At 36.9% G+C, this 20,597-nt stretch overlaps 2 protein-coding genes across 2 annotated transcripts; both read right to left on the reverse strand.

Annotated features, from left to right (window-relative positions):
• Positions 1-1,236: 1,236 nt before the first annotated feature.
• Positions 1,237-2,196, reverse strand: LOC113904949 (olfactory receptor 52E4-like). Its single transcript, XM_027562012.1, has one exon. It carries the CDS (start codon positions 2,194-2,196, stop codon positions 1,237-1,239), a length of 960 nt encoding a protein of 319 aa, XP_027417813.1.
• Positions 2,197-18,509: 16,313 nt separating this feature from the next.
• On the reverse strand, positions 18,510-19,451 carry LOC113904777 (olfactory receptor 52E2-like). The gene has a single exon (XM_027561869.1). The coding sequence runs from the start codon at positions 19,443-19,445 to the stop codon at positions 18,510-18,512; it is 936 nt and encodes a 311-aa protein (XP_027417670.1). The 5' UTR covers positions 19,446-19,451.
• Positions 19,452-20,597: the final 1,146 nt, after the last annotated feature.

Genomic DNA, 20,597 nt, shown 5'->3' on the forward strand with positions numbered 1-20,597 from the left:
TATAAGCAAGGTGAATAGACAAACCTTGGAATCGGGGAAAATAATAGTAAATGAAACAACTGACAAAGGATTAATTTCCAAAATACACAATCAGCTCATACAACTCAATACCAGAAAGACAAACAACCCAATCAAAAAGTGGGGAAAAGACCTACACAGACATTTCTCCAAAGAAGACATACAGATGCCTAGCAAACACATGAAAAGATGCTCAACATCACTCATTATTAGAGAAATGCAAATCAAAACCTCACACCAGTCACAATGGCCATCATCAAAAAGTCTACAAACAATAAGTGCTGGTGAGGGTGTGGAGAAAAGGGAATGCTCTTGCACTGTTGGTGGGAATGTAAATTGATACAGCCACTATGGAAGATGGTATGGAGATTACTTATAAAACTAGGAATAAAACCACAACATGACCCAACAATCCCACTCCTAGGAATATAACCTGAGGAAACCAAAATTGAAAAATACACCTGTATTCCATTGTTCATTGCCTCACTATTTACAACAGCCAGAGCATGGAAGCAACCTAGATGCCCATCCACAGATGAATGCATAAAGAAGTTGTGGTGCATATACCCCATGGGGTATTACTCAGCCATAAAAAGAACACATTTGAGTCAGTCCTAATGAGGTAGATGAACCTAGAGCCTATTATACAGAGTAAAGTAAGTCAGAAAAAGATAAATATTATATTCTAGTGTATATATATATATATATATATACAGAATCTAGAAAAATGGTTCTGAAGAATTCATTAATGAGCAGCAATGGAGAAACAGACATAGAGAATAGAATTATGGACATGGAGAGAGGGGAGGAGAGGGTGAGATGTATGAAAAGAGTAACATGGAAACTTACATTATCATATGTAAAATAGATAGCCAATGGGAATTTTCTATATGACTCAGAAAACTCAAACAGGGGCTCTGTATCAACCCAGAAGGTGGGATGGGGAGGGAGATGGAAGGCAGGTTCAAAAGGGAATGGATATATGTATACCTATGACTGATTCATGTTGAGGTTTGACAGAAAACAACAAAATTCTGTAAAGCAATTATCCTTCAATAAAAAATAAATTTAAAAATATATAAATTATGAAAAGGAATCACTGAGTTATACACTTAGAAGTCTCTAATAAAGGCCAAAGTAATTCATTACTAACCTTTTCGTAATTTCAGTTGGTACCCTGAGAGAAGTACAAGATAAAAGTTAGCCTGCTAGAAGTTTTCAACTCTCTAATATATTAGGTCCCTCTTTCTTGACAAATATTCTCACAACTCTGTTCCAAATTTGCTTTGTCCTGACCCCGTAAATGACTGGATTTAAACAAGGAGGAACAACTACATACAAATTGGCCAGGAGGATGTGAATGTAATGAGGAACATTTCTACCAAACCGGTGTGTCATAAAGGAGAAAAATGCTGGTGTGTAAAAGGCTAAGATGACACAGACATGTGAACCACATGTGCTGAGTGCTTTGAGTCTGGCATCCCTAGAAGGAAGGTGGAAAACAGTTTGTAGGATCTGAACATAGGAGAGGGCAATGAGGAGCAAGTCAAAGATCAGGGTAGCAATGGTAAATAAGCCATAGATGATGTTGACTCTTATGTTAGCACAGGCTAGACGAGCAATTCCCATATGCTCACAGTAGGTATGAGGAACAATATAGCGTCCACAAAAGGGAAGTCTTTTAAGAAGTGGACAAAAGGGGATGGCAAGGAGGACTGGCCTCACCACTGCAACAGAGGCCATGATGGCTACCATTTTGTTGGTGAGGATAGTGGTATACCTCAGTGGATAACAGATGGCGACAAAGCGGTCAATTGCCATGGCCAGGAGTACACCAGATTCCATTCCCGTGTCGGTGTGGATAAAGAACATTTGAATGAGGCAGGCTTCAAAGCTTACCTTCCTATGGTTGAACCAGAAGATGGCCAGCATTTTGGGTATGGTAGAAGTGGACAGACCTAGATCAATAAAGGAGAGAAGAGCCAGGAAGTAGAACATGGGTTGATGAAGGCTCTGGTCTGTCTTGATTACAAACAGGATTGTGACATTCCCTACAAGGGCTATCAGGTAAACAACAAAGAAAGGGAAAGCAATCCATATATGGAAATCTTCCAGACCAGGTACACCCAGCAGAAGGAAGGCAGAAGGATGTGAGGTGGTGTCATTAACAAAGGACATTCTGCTGAAAATTCTTGGAGGATGGTCTGCTGTCTTCTTCAGTATTTCTGGGGAGACATGAGGGAATATATATATATGGTGGTTGGATGTCACTATATATATTTATATAGTAGAATAATAAAATTATTGAGAACATAATGGAAGGAAATTAGGGCCCTATTAAATTTAACTCTCAAAGATATTCAAATTATTTTTGTCCTGTTTAAAATTCCACATAGATGTTATAAGTTGCACTTCTCTGATGTTAGTGTGGTATAATGATTCATAATCATCTCTGTGTGGATCACAATAAACTGTGGAAAATTCTGAAAGAGATGGGAATACCAGACCACCTGACCTGCCTCTTGAGAAACCTATATGCAGGTCAGGAAGCAACAGTTAGTACTAGTCATGGAATAACAGACTGGTTCCAAATTGGGAAAGGAGTATGTCAAGGCTGTATATTGTCACCCTGCTTATTTAGCTTATATCAGAGTAGATCATGAGAAATGCTGGGCTGGAGGAAGCAAAAGCTGGAATCAAGATTGCCGTGAGAAATATCAATAACCTCAGATACGCAGATGACACCACCCTTATGGCAGAAAGTGAAGAAGAACTAAAGAGCCTCTTGATGAAAATGAAAAAGGAGACTGAAAAAGTTGGCTTAAAGCTCAACATTCAGAAAACTAAGATCATGGCATCTGGTCCCATCACTTCATGGCAAATAGATGGGGAAATAGTGGAAACAGTGGCAGACTTTATTTTTGGGGGCTCCAAAATCACTGCAGATGGTTATTGCAGCCATGAAATTAAAAGACTCTTTCTCCTTGGAAGGAACGTTATGACCAACCTAGACGCATATTAAAAAGCAGACACATTACTTTGCCAACAAAGGTCCATCTAGTCAAGTCTATGGTTTTTCCAGTAGTCATGTATGGATGTGAGAGTTGGACTATAAAGAAAGCTGAGCGCCAAAGAATTGATGCATTTGAACTGTAGTGTTGGAGAAGACTCTTGAGAGTCCCTTGGACTGCAAGGAGATCCAACCAGTCCATCCTAAAGGAGATCAGTCCTGAATATTCATTGGAAGGACTGATGTAGAAGTGGAAACTCCAATACTTTGGTCACCTGATGTGAAGAACTGACTCATTTGAAAAGACCCTGTTGCTGGGAAAGATTGAAGGTGAGAGAAGGGGATGACAGAGGATGAGATGGTTGGATGGCATCACCAACTCAATGGACATGAGTTTGGGTAATGTCCGGGATTTGCTGATGGACAGGGAGGCCTGTCCTACTTCAGTCCATGGCGTCACAAAGAGTTGGACACAACTGAGCAACTGAATTAAACTGAACTGAACTGAACTGAATCATCTCTGAGGTCATTCTTTCGTGGAATGCTCACCTACATCTGCTAATATCAAGTGAAAATCCTTTCAATAATCGTAACTTGTATAATATTTTCCAGTTACCTTGGTTACCTAGTTGAGCAGTACAAAAAAGAAAAGCCTCCAAAATGTTATTTTTAAAAAAGCATAAGTATTGGATTAGGAATCTTTCCTTATAATGGTCAATAGTGTTATTTGCTCAGTCGTGTCTGACTTCTTGAGAACTCATGGACTATAGCGCGCCAGGTTCCTCTGTCCATGGAATTCTCCTGGCAGGTATACTGGAGTGGGTAGCCATTCCCTTCTTCCTGACCCAGGGATTGAATCCAGGCTCCTGCCATCTGAGTCATCAGGGAAGCCCCATAATGGTCATTGTAGTCAATAAAACATCCACTTCTTAGGCTTATTTGCCTGTCATAGTCCCTTCTCTCTAGGTGTTACTTTTTTTTATTTGGCTTAATAGACTGTGTTTAAATCTGTATTTTAGTGAAACTACCTTTTATGGTGTGGTTGCAGAATTTTTAGGATTTTTATACTTTTACAATAAAAAGCTGTGATTCTACACATGTACACATGTAATCATCTTAATAGAGGTGGGGAAAATAATCATTTAATCCCATATCTATGTATTATATTAAAAGAAAAGTTTTCAATAGAATAGGCAAGGCATAAATCTTGTTCAATTAGGCAAAAGGAATCAATGAAAATTCTGCAGCAAATATCATAATGAATGGTGGAACACTGAAATTTTTCCCCCTAGGATTTGGAAAAAGCCAAGAATATCAACAAACATCAATTATATTTAATATATTACTGGAAGTAACAAGGTCAATATGTCAAGAAAAATGTACATAAATTGTTAATTTACAACTAATAATTTAATTTATCAATTACTCAAGTATAAGAATATATTTTATATTTGTTTTAAAAAAACAATGGAAATTGAAATTTTTAAAAATTAAAATTAAATTAATTAAATTTTGTAATTTTAAATTACAGTTTTATAAAACTGTCACCTTCAATGACATCAGAAACAGGGAGAACTTAGCAATAAAGTAGTTAAAATTATAAAACATGACAGAAATTTTAAAAGACTTAAAAATTTGTTTAACCTATAGTTTAAAAGACTGAAGTCTGTTATGATGTCAGTTATTCCTAAATTCATCAGTAAGTTCAGAACAGCTTTGTTGAATTCCAAGAAATTTAAGCTTCATCTAACTTATTTTAAGAATACCTTCATTGGGAAAAGAATAACAAAACTTGGTGAAACATACTATAGAACTTCAAACTTATAAAACTATAGTAATCAAAACTTATAGCATTTGTGCAATGATAGATAACTACAAGGTAATGAAAAGAAATAAACACATTTTACAAGCTCAGTTGTATTTTATCAAGTGAAAAATGTGGTAATTCAGTGAAAATAGGATAGTTGTTTCTTCCAGTAATCTGGTGCAATTGAATATACTTACGAGGCAAAAAAAGAACTTTGTCTCCAACTTCACAACATATGCAAAATTTTAATTATACTTCTAAAATAGACCTAGGTTAAAAAAAAAAAAAAGAACTTAAATTCTGTAAAATTTATAAAAAGGAGAATATCTTTGCAACCCGATGGAATGTAATGGTTTCTAAGACAGAACACAGAAAGCAAGAACCATAAGAAATAAGCTATTACATGTTACAGGAAATTTTAAAACTTATTGTAGAGAATGTGAATTTAGAGAGTAAGACTTGAATAAAATATTCATAATCTCTACTCTCTGAAAAGAAATTCATGTCAAAAACATACAAAACACAACTAATAAATAAGAAAAACAAACAATGGAAAAATAAAGGGACCTAAACTGACACTTGGCAAAAGAAAATGTACAAATGACATTCAAATTCTCAAAATCATTAGGCGTCAGGAATTACACATTTAATATATAATGACATATTACTACACAAGCACTAGAATGATCAAATTAAAAACCATGACAAAATTGAATTTTGGTAATAATGTGGAGTAACATATTCTCTTAAATTACCTGAAATAATTGAACTCCTGGGTGTTTATTCAAGACAAATTAAAACATATGTTTACACAAAGACTTGTGCAGGAATGTTCATAGCAGCTTTATTCATAATTACCCCAAAATGGAAACATCACAACTACTCATCACCAAGTGAATAGACAAATCAGTTTTGGGATGTTTACATAATGCAACTCTATTCAGCAACAAAGCTGGATTTGCTTCTTATGTGTGCAACAGCATAGATGAATCTAAAGTCATCATACTGCGTTACCAATTACTACTAAAGAGCATTAAGTAAATAATTTTATTTCTATGAAGTTCTAGATTATATAGATAAAATAAGTGAGGATATCTGTTCAGTGGTTTCAGGGACAGAATGGGAAGAAACCTAAGATTTTTGACATGATAGAAAAATTATTTATGAGAATGTAGGATATAAGTCAACCCACTCCAGTACACTTGCCTGGAAAATTCCATGGGCGGAGGAGCCTGATAGGCTGCAGTCCATGGGGTCGTGAAGAGTCGGACACGACTGAGCGACTTCACTTTCACTTTTCAGTTTCATGCACTGGAGAAGGAAATGGCAGCCCACTCCAGTGTTCTTGCCTGGAGAATCCCAGGGACGGGGGAGCCTGGTGGGCTGCCGTCTATGGGGTTGCACAGAGTCGGACACGACTGAAGGGACTTAGCAGCAGCAGCAGCAGGATATAAATGGATATACAATTACCTTTGTTAAAAATGTACAGATAGTGTGTACATGTAAATGTGTGTAAATTTTACTTTAAAAAATCAAATTTAGATCTGAAGGAAAATTCAATATATAGTTCTTGAAATTGCTGGTAAGAGTATTATATGTGTCTATTGATTGTATATGTTTAAAATGTCTATGATTAAAAAGCATAAATATAAACAGTCATTTTGTAATGCAAACTATAGTATAATTTGATTTAATAAAACATTCAATTTTGGAGCTTATTTAAAAGATAGAATCATTTATCTCACTCAGTTACTGCTGAGAGCTAAAAATCCTAAAATCTAACAATAATATTAAAAAATTAAGGTCAAAGAACATAAACTAAAGAAACAACCTATATTAAGTCTAAATATTCTGCTTATTGTGGTTGATTAAAAATCAGTTGTTTGGTCTTTGGGAACACTCCTTTTTAACCCAACAAAACATGGTTTTAAGTCTTCACTCTCCTATACTCTGATGACCTTAGGAAAATCATTCCCTGAGCTTTATTTTAACCGTCTAGTCTGAGATAATCATGTATCAACTTCAAATGGTTCTTGTGTTAATAAAATAAGATGTTGTATATGTGAAATATAAACATGCCTTAACACTGGTCCCTTAGTAACATTAGTTTAAATAATCTGACATTATTATCCATGAATATGACTCAGTGCTAGTGTTTGATTTTCTAATAAAACACAATAGCTTACAAACAGTATACACCTGGCCCCTTCTGAGGGAATATGTTAACTGAGCCCCACCATTCATTTTAAGTTCAAAATTAATTTTTTCATCTAATTAGATGAGGAGCTGTGTTTTAAAGCCTCTTTTTATTTATTTATTTTTTAAGCCTCTTTTTAATATCCCAGATACACATTGCACTTAGGGAACAAATGACAAAACTTTTAATACTCCTTTATTGATACTCATTTTTGAAAGATTTTCTACCTGGGGTAAATTTAAAAATACTTGCTTTTCATTCTAAAATATAGAATATGTGACTTAGATTCAACTCAGAACAAAATTGGATGCTGTCAGTCAACTCATGTTTTATCACAGAAACTGTGGAAAGCACTGTCACCTTTACAGAATCTGATTCTTGAATGTAGGTTAATACACAGAGAAAGCAAATATTTAACATCCCTGTTTTGTAGCTCAGAGTGCAAAGGTCATTCCTAAGGCCTTACAACCCATATGATACAGCAACTATTTCAGAGGTCACTTTACTGACTATAACTTTGATTTCCATGGTTCTGGACTCCAATCACTTACCCAGGCCCATATCTGCAGGGAAAGTACAGAACACAGTGTCTGGATGCTCCCTGTCTGTAGCAGTAACTGAAATAAAGGGGACCTGGCATGTCATCTGTGGTATATCTGCAACTTATTCTCCCTGATGTAACCTCTAGAAACTCTCCTCAATGTCTACAGTGCTAAGCTACCCCACCAGTATGAGCCTTTTGTGGAAGACCCCTCATACACACAAGTATAAAGTATGACCTGGGCTACCTTCCCAAGGAAATGTGCTGCCTCCTTCTGTGTGTCAGGCTGGCCTTCTTGCCCACGATCCCTAAGAGGAACACTTTATACAAAGGTTGTATCTCCCCTGAGAGGGACGTTCTGTGTCCATCTCTTCAGGGACTGAGAACATCTAGTGTTGACTCAAGCATTGACTATGAACCATTGTGGTTTAAACCTCAATCTAGGCAGTCAAGAACTAACTCATTTTGTATTCTGTACCTTAGCCAGAATATTTTTGAATGCAGTTTATCTTCAATGCATATATCTTAATACACGCACACACACACACACACACACACACACACACACACATACACACATATATATATATATATATATGTTTTTTATAATATTCCCTTCTTTCACTTACATTCCAGAATTGACAGCTATACAGGTGGCACTAGTGGTAAAGAACCTGCTTGATAATACAGGGGACATAAGAGATCCAGTTTGATCCCTATATTGCAAAGATCCCCTGGAAGAAGGCATAACAATCCACCCCAGTACTTTTGCCTAAAGAATCTCATGGAAAGAGGGGCCTGGAAGTCCATGGGGTTGCAAAGAGTCATAAACTACTGAAATGACTTAGTACACATGCACACATGCTCATTATTTTATATAATTTCAAGTTGTAAAACATGTTGACAGCTAAATGTTATTTTTATTTATTTATTTATTGAAGAATAATTGCTTTACAGAAGTTTGTTGTTTTCTATCAAACCTCAACATGAATCAACCAGGGGTATACATATATTCCCTCCCTTTTGAACCTCCCTACCATCTCTCTCTCCATCCCCCACCCCTTGCCAGGTTGATACAGAGCCCCTTTTTGAGTTTCCAGAGTCATACAGCAAATTCCCGTTGGTTATTTTACATATGGTAATATAAGTTTTCATGTTACTCTTTCCATACATATCACCCTCTGCTCCCCTCTCCCCATGCCCATAAGTCTGCTCTCTATGTCTGTTTCCCCATTGCTGCCCTGTAAATAAATTCTTCACTACCATTTTTCTAGATTCCGTATATATGCATTAGAATACAATATTTCTCTTTCTCTTTCTGACCTACTTCACTCTGTATAATAGGCTCTAGGTTCATCCACCTCATTAGAACTGAGTCAAATGTGTTCCTTTTTATGGCTGAGTAATATTTCATTGTGTATATGCACCACGACTTCTTTATCCATTCATCTGTTGATGGACATCTAGGTTGCTTCCATGTTCTAGCTATTGTAAATAGTGCTACAATGGACAATGGGTACAGGTGTATTTTTCAATTTTGGCTTCCTCAGGGTATATGCCTGGGAGTGGGATTGCTGGGTCATATGGTGCTTTTATTCCAAGTTTTTTAAGGAATCTCCATACCATCTTCCATAAAGACTGTATCAATTTACATTCCCACCAACAGTGCAAGAGCATTTCCTTTTCTCCACACCCTCTCCAGCATTTATCACTTGTCAACTTTTTGATGAGGGCCATTCTGACCGGTGTGAGGTGATATCTCACTGTAGTTTTTATTTGCATTTCTCTAATAATGAGCAATGTTGAGCATCTTTCCATGTATTTGCTAGGCATCTATGTGTCTTCTTTGGAAAAATATCTGTTTAGGTCTTTTTCCCACTTTTTGATTGGGTTGTTTGTTTTCTTGGTATTGAGTTCTATGAGCTGATTGTATATTTTGGAAATTAATCCTTTGTCAATGGTTTCATTTGCTATTATTTTCTCTCATTCCAAGGGTTGTCTTTTCACTTTGCTTATAGTTTCCCTTGCTGTGCAAAAGTTTTTACTTGTTTTTATTTTTGTTTACTTGTTTATTTTTGTTTTTATTTCCATTACTCTAGGAGGTGGGTCATGGAGGATCTTGCTTTGATTTATGCCATCAAGTGTTCTGCCTATGTTTTGCTCTAAGAGTTTTATAGTTTCTGGTCTGTCATTTAGGTCTTTAATCCATTTTGAGTTTATCTTTGTGTATGGTTTTAGGAAGTGTTCTACTTTCATTCTTTTACATGTAGCTGTCCAGTTTTGCCCGCATCATTTATTGAAGAGGCTGTTTTTTCTCCATTGCAAATTCTTACCTCCTTTGTCAAAAATAAGGTACTCATAGGTGCATGGGTTTATTTCTGAACTTTCTATCTTGTTCTGTTGGTCTATATTTCTGCTTTTGTGTCAGTACCATACTGACTTGATGACTGTAGCTTTGTAGTATAATCTGAAGTCAGGAAGGTTGAATCCTCCAGCTCCATTCTTCTTTCTCAAGACTGCTTTGGCTATTTGGAGCCTTTTGTGTTTCTATATGGATTTTGAATTTTTTTGTTCTAGTTCTGTGAGAAATGACATTGATAATTTGATAGGGATTGCATTGAATCTATAGATTGTGTTTGGTAGTATAGTCATTTTCACAATACTGATTCTTCCTACCCAGGAACATGGAATATCATCTCTCAATCTGTTTATGTAATCTTTGATTTCTCTCATTAGTGTCTTATAATTTTCTATGTATAGTTCTTTTGTCTCCTTAGGTAAGTTTATTCCCAGATGTTATATTCTTTTTTTGAAGTGGTAAATGGGATTGATTCCTTAATTTCTCTTTCTGACTTTTCATTGTTAGTATATATAAATGCAAGTGATTTCTGTTAGTATATAGAAATGCAATGATTTTGTGTGTTTTACCCTGCGACATTGCTAAATTCACTGATTATCTCTAGAAATTTTCTGACACCATCTTTAGGGTTTTCTATGTACAGTATCAGGTTATCTGCAAACAGTGAGAGCTTTACTTCTTTTCTAAGCTGGATTCCTTTTATTTCTTTTTCTTCTCTGATTGCTGTAGGTAGGACTTCCAAAACTATGCTGAATAATAGTGGTGAAAGTGGACACCCTTGTCTTGTTCCTGATCTTAAGGGAAATGGATTCAGTTTTTCACCATTGAGAATAATGTTTGCTATAGGCTTATCATATATGGCCTTTACTGCATAGAGGTAGGTTCCTTCTATGCCCATTTTTTAAAGAGTTTTAATCATAAACAGTTGCTGAATTTTGTCAAAGGCTTCTTCTGCATCTATTGAGATTACCATCTGGTTTTTATCATTCAATTTTTTAATATGGTATATCACACTGATTTGCATATGTTGGAGAATCCTTGCATACCTGAAATAAACTCATCTTGATCATGATATATGAGCTTTTTGATGTGTTGCTGAATTCTGCTGGCAAAAATTTTGTTAAGGATTTTTGCATCTATGTTCAGCAGTGATATTGGCCTGTAGTTTTCTTTTTGTGTGTTGTCTTGGCTGGTTTTCATATCATAGTAATGGTGGTTTCATAGAATGAGTTTGGAAGTGTTCTTCCCTCTGCAATTTATTGAAAGAGTTTTAGGAGGATAGGCATTAGCTCTTCTCTAAATGTTTAATAGAATTCTCCTGTGAAGCCATCTGCTCCTGGGCTTTTGTTATGGGGAGATTTTTGATCACAACTTCAAATTCAGTGCTTGTAATTGGGTTGCTCATAATTTCTATATCTTTCTGGTTCAGTCTTGGAAGATTGAACTTTTCTAAGAATCTGTCCATTTTTTCCAGGTTATCCATTTTATTGCCATATAGTTGTTCATGATAGTCTCTTATTCTCCTTTGTATTTCTGCATTGTCTGTTGTAACCTCTCCTTTTTCATTTCTAGTTTTGTTGATTTGATTATTCTTTTTTTTTTTTTTCTTGATGAGTCAGCTAAAGGTTTGTCAATTTTGTTTATCTTTTCAAAGAACCGGCTTTTTAGTTTTATTAATCTTTACTATTGTTTCTCTCATTTCTTTTTCAGGTATTTCTGCTCAGATCTTTATGATTTCTTTCCTTCTGCTAATTTTGTTTTTTTTTGTTGTTGTTGTTGTTCTTCTTTTTCCAGTTGTTTCCAGTTGTTTTAGGTGTAAAGATAGCTTGTCTATTCAATATTTTTCTTTCTTAAGGTAGGAGTGTATTGCTACAAGTATTGCTACAAGTATTTTTCTTTCTTATGGTAGGATTGTATTGCTATAAGCTTCCCTCTTATAACTGCTTTAGCTACATCCCATAGGTTTTGAGTTGTGTTTTCATTGTCATTTGTTTCTATAAATTTTTTTGATTTATCTAGTAACTTGTTGGTTATTTAGAAATGTATTGTTTAATCTCCATGTGTTTGTGTTTTTTTTTAAGTTTTTTGTTTTTTTCTTGTAATTGATACCTAATCTCATAGTACTGTGGTCAGGGAAGATGTTTGATATGATTTCCATTTTCTTAAATTGACTGAGGCTTGATTTGTGACCCAAGATGTGGTCTATCCTGGAGAATGTTACATATGCACTTGAAAAGAAGGTGTGTTCTGCATTTGGATGGAATATCCTGAAGATATCAATGAGATCCATTTCATCTAACGTATCATTTAAAACTTGTATTTCCTTATTAATCTTCTGTTTTGATGATCTATCCATTGATGTGAGGGGGTGTTAAAGTCTCCTACTATTATTGAGTTACTGTCAATGTCTCCTTTTATGTCTGTTAGTGTTTATCTTATGTATTGAGGTTCTTCTATGATGGGTGCATAGATATTTACATTTGTTATATCTTCCTCTTGGATTGATCCCTTGATCATTATGTAGTGTGCTTCCTTATCTCTTGTAATATTTTTTTTTAATTTTAAGATCTATTTTGTCTGATATGAGGATTGCTACTCCAGCTTTCTTTTGCTTCCCATTTGCATGGAATATATTTTTTCATTCTCTAACTTTCAGTATATATGTGTCTTTAGGTCTGAAGTGGGTTTCTTGTAAACAGAATATATATGAGTCTTGTTTTTGTATCCATTCAACCAGTCTGTGAGAGTAAATGGCAACCCACTCCAGTATTCTTGCCTAGAGAATCCCATGGACAGAGGAGCCTGGTGGGCTGCTGTCCATAGGGTTGCAATGAGTTGGACACGACTATAGTGACTTAGCATGTATGCATGCATTGGAGAAGGAAATGGTAAACCCCTCCAGTATTCTTGCCTGAGGAATCCCAGGGACAGAGGAGCCTGGAGGGCTGCCATCTATGGGGTCGCACAGAGTTGGACATGACTGAAGCAACTTAGCAGCAGCATCCAGTCTGTGTCTTTTGGTTGAAGCATTTAATACAAATTACACTTAAAGTAATTATTGGTATATATGTTCCTGTGGCCATTTTCTTAATTATTTGGGGTTGATTTTGTACATTTTTTTCTTCTCTTGTATTTCTTAAGTATATAAGTCCATTTAACATTTTTATAAAAATGGTTTGGTGGTACTTAATTCTCTTAACTTTTGCTTGTCTGAAAAGCTTTTTATTTCTCCATCAGTTTTGAATGAGATCCTCGCTGGGTACAGTAATCATGGTTGTAGATTTTTCCCTTTCAGTACTTTAAATGTATCCTGACATTCCCTTCTGGCATGCAGAGTTTCTGCTGAAAGATCAGCTGTTACAGATGTGCAGTTTTACTTGTATGTTACTTGTTGCTTTTCCCTTGCTGTTTTTAATATTCTTTATTTGTATTCAGTCTCTGTTAGGTTGATTAGTATGTGTCTTGGTATGTTTCTCCTTGGGTTTATCCTATATGGGGCTTTTGTGCCTCTTGGACTTGATTGACTATTTCCTTTTCCATGTTGGAGAGATTTTGAACTGTAATCTTTTCAAAAGTTTTCTCATACTCATTCTTTCTTCTTCTTCTTCTTCTTCTGGGGCCCCTATAATTCAAATGTTGGTGCATTTGATATCAGAAACCCTGAGGTCTCTGAGACTATCTTCAGTTCTTTTCATTCTTTTTATTTTATTCTGCTCTTCAGAATTTATTTCTACCATTTTATCTTCCAGCCTATGGATTTGTTCTGCTTCAGATTCTGCTATTGATTCCTCCTAGAGTATTTTTAATTTTAGTAATTGTGTTGTTTGTTTCTGTATGTTTATTCTTTAATTCTTCTAGTTCTTTGTTAATTGATTCTTGCATTTCCTTCATTTTGTTTTCAAGGTTTTTTATCATCTTTACTATCATTATTCTGAATTCTTTTTCAGGTAGTTTGCTTATTTCCTCTTCATTTATTTGAACTTCTGTGTCACTAGTTTGTTCCTTCATTTGTGTAGAATTGCTTGCCTTTTCTTTATGTAAGGTATTGTGTTTATGGTAAACTTTTCTCAGTCTTTAAAGTTGAATTCTTTCTTCCTTTTGGTTTCTGCCCTCCTGAGGTTGGTCCAGTTGTTTGTGTAAGCTTCATATATGGTGAGATTTGTGTTAAGTTTTTTGTTTGTTTTTATTTTTCCTCTGACGGGCAAGGCTGAGTGAGGTGGTAATTCTGTCTGCTGTGATTGGGTTTGTATTTTTGTTTTGCTTGTTGTTTAGATAAGGCGTCCTGTAAAGGGTGCTACTGATGGTTGGGAGAGACAGGATCTTGTAATCAGGTGGTTTCCTTTGTGTGAGTTCTCACTATTTGATTACTCCCTAGGGTTAGTTCTCTGGTAATCTAGGGTTTGGGAGTCAGTGCTCCCACTCCAAAGACTCAGAGCTTGATCTCTGGTCAGGAACAAAGATTCCACAAATGGTTTGTTACAGCATTAAGTGAGAATAAAACAAATACCCAAAAATAAGAAACCAAAGAGGAACCCCAGACAAATGGCAGTTATAAAGTCAGGCAAATAATAATTAAAATAATGGAATATACACATATACATATTCATATACATAAGCAAAATAAAAACAGTTCAACAAAACTAAAGTATAATAGATTGGCCTGGTGAACAAAGGAAACCAAAAATTATATCTACCAGTTAAGAACAAAACTAACTAAAGTGCAAACTAGAAAACAAAACTAAAGAAAGATGACATGTAGAGAATAAAGCAATGAACACAAAACTAACAAATATGTCGAGAGAAAAGGAAAGAAAACAGAGATAAAAGAATAGACATGCAAAGTTAAATAGAAGTAGGTAAAGAAGATTTATATACTTTAAAGATTAACTACAAGAGGAAAAGAACTGTAGGAAAGCAAACCAAAGGATAAATGTAGAAAAAAATAATGCTAGGTTTTAAAAAATTAGAAGTTAAATTTAAAAAAGAAAAAGAAAAAAATAAGAAAGAAAGAAAAAAAAATGTTCCACAGAACTGCAAAAGCCCAACTTAGAGGCAGAAAGTGAAGTCACTCAGTTGTGTCTGACTCTTTGTGGACTGTAGCCTACCAGGCTTCTCCATCTAGGGGATTCTCCAGGCAAGAATACTGTAGTGAGTTACCATTTCCTTCTCCAGGATATCTTCCCGACTGGGATCGAACCCAGGTCTCCCACATTGGAGGCAGATGCTTTAACTTCTGAGCCACCAGGGAAGCCCTTAGAGGCAAAGATTGATAACCACACACACACACACAAAAATGTAACTTAAAAAAAAAAAAAACTCAAAAATTAATTAGATTTCTTAATGCCAATAAAATCAACAGCTACAATATAGGGGGAAGAAAAAGAAAATCCAAAGTAATCTACAGAACAAGTCAAACATAAGGATAATAAATGTTCTTGAGTCACTCCTGTCAGAGTCCTTTCCCTCACTGGGAGTCACAGTCCACCTCACCTCCCTAGGATGCCCTCCAACACTGTGCTGATCTCTGGACCTGCTGTGGGTGCAGTTCAGATTCTAATCTGGTCCTATTCTTGTGTGTTCTTGCTTCCAATGTCCACAGCTATCAGAACTAGTGCGTCTTGTTTTGTGGGAGCCCTCAATGTCCTTTTATATATTCCTTGGACACAGAGTCTGTCTAGTTGATCATGTGGATTTAATCTGAAGCTTATTCAGCTGGTGGGAAGGTTTTGGGCTTTCTTCCTTAGCCACACTACCTCTGGGTTTCAACTGTGGTTTCTTTCCACCTCTGCATGTGGGTTTTCCGCTGGGGTTTGCTCCTGAGGCTAAGCTGGAGGACTTGGGTGAGGGTCAGGAGTGGAGGTGGTGAAACTGCTTGGGTTGCAGGAGTTGTGACAGCACCAGGTACTCAGGGGAGTTGGCAGCTAAAGCAGCAGGAAGCATAGTGCTCTAGAAGGGTATGGCAACCAGTATTGGCCAATACACTCCAGTATTCTTGCCTGGAGAACCCCTCTGACAGAGAAGCCTGGCAGGCTTCAGGCAGTTGCAAAGCGGTTGGACACAACAGAAGTGACACTGTGTGCATTGACGCAAGATATGTTTTTTTTGCCTGTGGCAGCTCTGCCCCAGTGAGGGTTGACCATGAAGGTGATGTAGTTGCTTGGCTTGCAGGGACCCTGACGGTGCCAAGTGTGCAGGGACATGGACTGCCTCTGCCGCAGGAGTTATGGTCCTACCAGAATCTTTTTTCCGAACCTCTTGTATCTAGCGATCAGAAGGCCTCTTTGGCCAGTCTTTCTCTATAGCTCTGCCTGTTTAGGCATTTAGAGGTCTCCCTTGCCTGGGGTCCTTCTCTGTTGTTTGGTACATCAGGCACATAGAGGGGCCCCCCTTACTAAGGTCCTAGTCTTTAGATCTGCACTTCAGGCACATAAAGGGGCACCCTGGGTGGGGTCCCACTCTGAAGTTCAGTGCAGTCAGGTGTTTGATGGGCCAGCCTCTCTATTGTTCAGCTGCCGATGCGTGTGGGGAGAGGGAGGCTATGGTGATGGTACCACCCCTCCACATGACTCAGCAGTATCGCCTTGCTCCCATGGCTGCCTGGCTTTCCTCCAGAGACATTTCCCACCACAATCTCCTCCCTGACATCCCCTCGATCTGTCTTTTTACAGATAACAGCAACCCTCACCCTGGGATTGCTCCACAATCCCTAAACTCCAACTTCCAGCCACTGCACCATCTAGATGACCTGCATGCCTATCTGGGGTATGTATGGCTGTGGCAAGAACTCTCTGATTCTCATTCCATTTAGGCTGCCACAGATCAGCTGTTTCACTCTCAGCCTTAAATGTTTCTCCTCTGATTTAGACAATTGCCCCAATGTGGGGATCAGACCCCTGCTTCAGTTCCCCCATCCACCGAGAGCAGGTCCAGTCCTACTTACACTCTTTGTCCCTCTAGTTCCTTCATCCTACTGAGTTTTGCATGGTTCTATATATTATTTTCCACTGGTCAGGTACTCCTGTCTGCTCTCAGCTGGTGTTCTGCATTCACTTCTGTGTCTGAAGGTGTATTTCTTATGTATCCATGGGGAGAGATGTACTCCACGTCCACCTACTCCTCTGCCATCTTGTTCTCGACAGCTGTATGTTTACTTAACCTTTGTTTGTCTGTTGTGTCATCATCGGTTTCTATATTAAATCATAGAAGAGAAGATAAAGAAACTGTACTGAAACTAAATTTAAAGTTCTGTTACATGATAATTGTGTGACTGTGTGTAAGTCACTTCACTCCTAAATATCTACTTACTTTTAAAACTTGAACTACCTATAGAACTACATATAGTTTCTATAACATGGTGATTGTTCAAGGAATGTTAGATTCCATTATTATTAGTTTTATTACCTCTTGTTTCTTAATTTTTTATGATCCTTATGTCATATGGAATTGGGGGGTACTTTTCCCCGTTGTACCCTATATAAGGAATCAATTTTTCTTACCAGTTGTGTCTACACCTATTTACATGTAAAACCTATATACTCATTTTTGTTCCACAGTTTTTGAATACATTCATGGAAGGAAAGTTATGACCAACCTAGACAGCATATTCAAAAGCAGAGACATTACTTTGCCAACAAAGGTTCGTCTAGTCAAGGCTATGGTTTTTCCTGTGGTCATGTATGGATGTGAGAGTTGGACTGTGAAGAAGGCTGAGTGCTGAAGAATTGATGCTTTTGAACTGTGGTGTTGAAGACTCTTGAGAGTCCCTTGGACTGCAAGGAGATCCAACCAGTCCATTCTGAAGGAGATCAGCTCTGGGATTTCTTTGGAAGGAATGATGCTAAAGCTGAAACTCCAGTCCTTTGGCCACATCATGTGAAGAGTTGACTCATTGGAAAAGCCTCTGATGCTGGGAGGGATTGGGGGCAAGAGGAGAAGGGGACGACAGAGGATGAGATGGCTGGATGGCATCACTGACTCGATGGACGTGAGTCTGAGTGAACTCAGGGAGTTGGTGATGGACTGGGAGGCCTGGCGTGCTGCGATTCATGGGGTTGTAAAGAGTCAGACATGACTGAGCTACTGAACTGAACTGAACTAATAATATTTATGATGAAATCATAGGATATCACTTTTCAGTCCTTAAAATAAAAATGATTGAGTTCTGAAGGTAGAGAAAATGAGAAAAAGAAGGAGAAACAAGAGAGGATTGCAAAGTAAGAAGGGAGAAACACTTACAGGGCAACTTGGAGCTAAAGAGGGAGTGAGAATCATCAAAAAAAATCCACATGAATAATATAATACAAAAAAAAAGGTACATTCTATATTTCTACTTCGAATCTACTGATTCCAGTGACCAAATATCATACATAAAGACTGTCATGGACTTTCACGTACTATTTGAATTGGATAACAAAGCTTAGATTTTTCAGTCTCTGAACTCATTAAAATAGTTACAGAAGGGAGCCAAATACATATTTTGTCAATCACACTTAAATGTACATAATTTAATATAATAAATTGTTTCCCTGCTCAAAAGTTCCATATCATACATATTAGATGCTATTCCATTTTAATTCTTTATTTTTGTAATAACATTTTTTTCACACGGCCATAGATCTGCTTGGTTCTGACTCCGTATATGACAGGGTTGAGCATTGGCGGCACTGTAACATAGAGATTGGCCAAAAGTATGTGAATGTAACGGGGGACATTTCGGCCAAAGCGATGTGTCATAAAGGAAAATAGAGCTGGTGTATAGAAGGCAAGAATTACGCAAACATGGGAACCACATGTGCTGAGAGACTTGAGTCGTGCTTCATGAGAAGGAAGACGAAAAATAGCACGGAGTATCTGAACATAAGAAAGGGCAATGGCTATGATATCAAACACTAGGATTGAAATAGCACCTAAGCCATAGATGATATTGATCTTGATGCTGGCACAAGATAGGCGAGCAAGCCCCATGTGTTCACAGTAGGTATGAGGGATGACTTGATTCTCACAGAAGGGCAGCCGTAAAATGAGAAATATAAATGGAATAACAGAAATAAATGACCTCACTAAAACACCAACACCAATCATAGAAATGACTCTGTTGGTGAGGATGGTGCTATATCGGAGGGGGTTGCAGATGGCCACATAGCGGTCATAAGCCATTGCCAAGAGGACTGCTGACTCCATACCAGTGAAGTTGTGGATGAAAAACATCTGAGTGAGGCAGGCTTCAAAGAGGATCTCTTTGAGACTAAACCAGAAGATCCCAAGCATCTTAGGGATGGTAGCTGTGGAGAGACCCAAGTCAATGGTAGCCAACATGGCCAAGAAGTAGAACATAGGCTGGTGTAGATGGCTCTCAGCCTGGATCACAAATAGGATAGTGAAGTTCCCTATCAGTGCAGTCAGGTACACAGCACAAAAGGGAAAGCCAATCCAGATATGGAGAGTTTCCAGTCCTGGGATTCCCAGCAACAAGAAGAAGGAGGGGTGAAACTGGGTATCATTGGGAAGGGACATCTTGCTTGGTATTGCATAAGTCCATGTTCCTTACAAATGCGTGTTTACTGATCTTCAGAGTACTGAGTAAAGCTCTGCAATGTTTTAAACCTAAGGAAAATAAGAATACCATACAATTGAGTATACTCTCTTCCTCAGTTAATTCACACAGTAAAAAATGTAGTATCAATACATAAACATCAATGTGAAAAAGCAAATTCTTGAGAAGGTTTTAGGAATTTTGTAGTGGATTGTCATAAAAAATTCTACATAATGTATTCATCTTTGTTAGCACTGTTCTTCTCTGCTAATTTGCAATGGTTCTATTACTAGTATTATGCTAAAATGTTGCCTTAATATTAATAATTCATTAATTGCCTTCTCTCATCATCATCAACATAATTTATTTTCAATATTGACATACATAGGACTTTGCCAGCCTCTAAACTGGTCTGTAGTTTCATTTGATTAGATGGTAACACACAAGTGTTAAAACATTTTTTCTAATAATTGCTAATGAACACATATTCATTAAGATGCAATCTAAAAGGTTCAAAATAAATATAAAGGATTCAGGTAAGCCATTTGTTAATATTTATTCATTAATATTAAAGTGTGCAGTTAAAGTGCAGTTAAAATGACAGCATCAACTACCATCCATTAAGGTACTTGCCTACTAATTCCAATGCTGTGGAACATGTGCAAATATTATCTCTAATCTTTATAAACACAAATAGGAGAACATTAATCCCATCTTTAAGTATGGATCTAAACCTCATATAGTTTAAAAGACTTGTGAAAACTTGTAATGCTTATAGTTACAGAGCTATAGAAAGAAAATAGAGGAGAAAACAGTAAATTGAAATGAAAAGAGAATGGAAATTAGGAAAAGCTAATACATGCCTAACCCGTATCATATGTACATAGCTCTCTCTCTTCTACACACATTCAAACAGACACATCATCTCTTTTAAACACACATCCATCTGAATACAAGATGTCATATCTTCATTATAATCTAAGGAGGTCATAGTTGTAACAGTTTAAGATTCATGGCAAATATGTTGAAGAAAAAACTAAATAGACACCTGTTCTGAGCATACTGGATCTACCATTTTCAAAATTACCAAAGCTGTTCTTACATATTTTCATGTACTTTACTTATGGCAATTG

This window comes from Bos indicus x Bos taurus, chromosome 15 (assembly GCF_003369695.1).
Source record: "Bos indicus x Bos taurus breed Angus x Brahman F1 hybrid chromosome 15, Bos_hybrid_MaternalHap_v2.0, whole genome shotgun sequence".
Classification (NCBI taxonomy): domain Eukaryota; kingdom Metazoa; phylum Chordata; class Mammalia; order Artiodactyla; family Bovidae; genus Bos; species Bos indicus x Bos taurus.

Coding starts and splice junctions, on each gene's coding strand:
- LOC113904949 (XM_027562012.1), bottom strand. CDS start 2,196: ATGTCCTTTGTTAATGACACCACCTCACATCCTTCTGCCTTCCTTCTG.
- LOC113904777 (XM_027561869.1), bottom strand. CDS start 19,445: ATGTCCCTTCCCAATGATACCCAGTTTCACCCCTCCTTCTTCTTGTTG.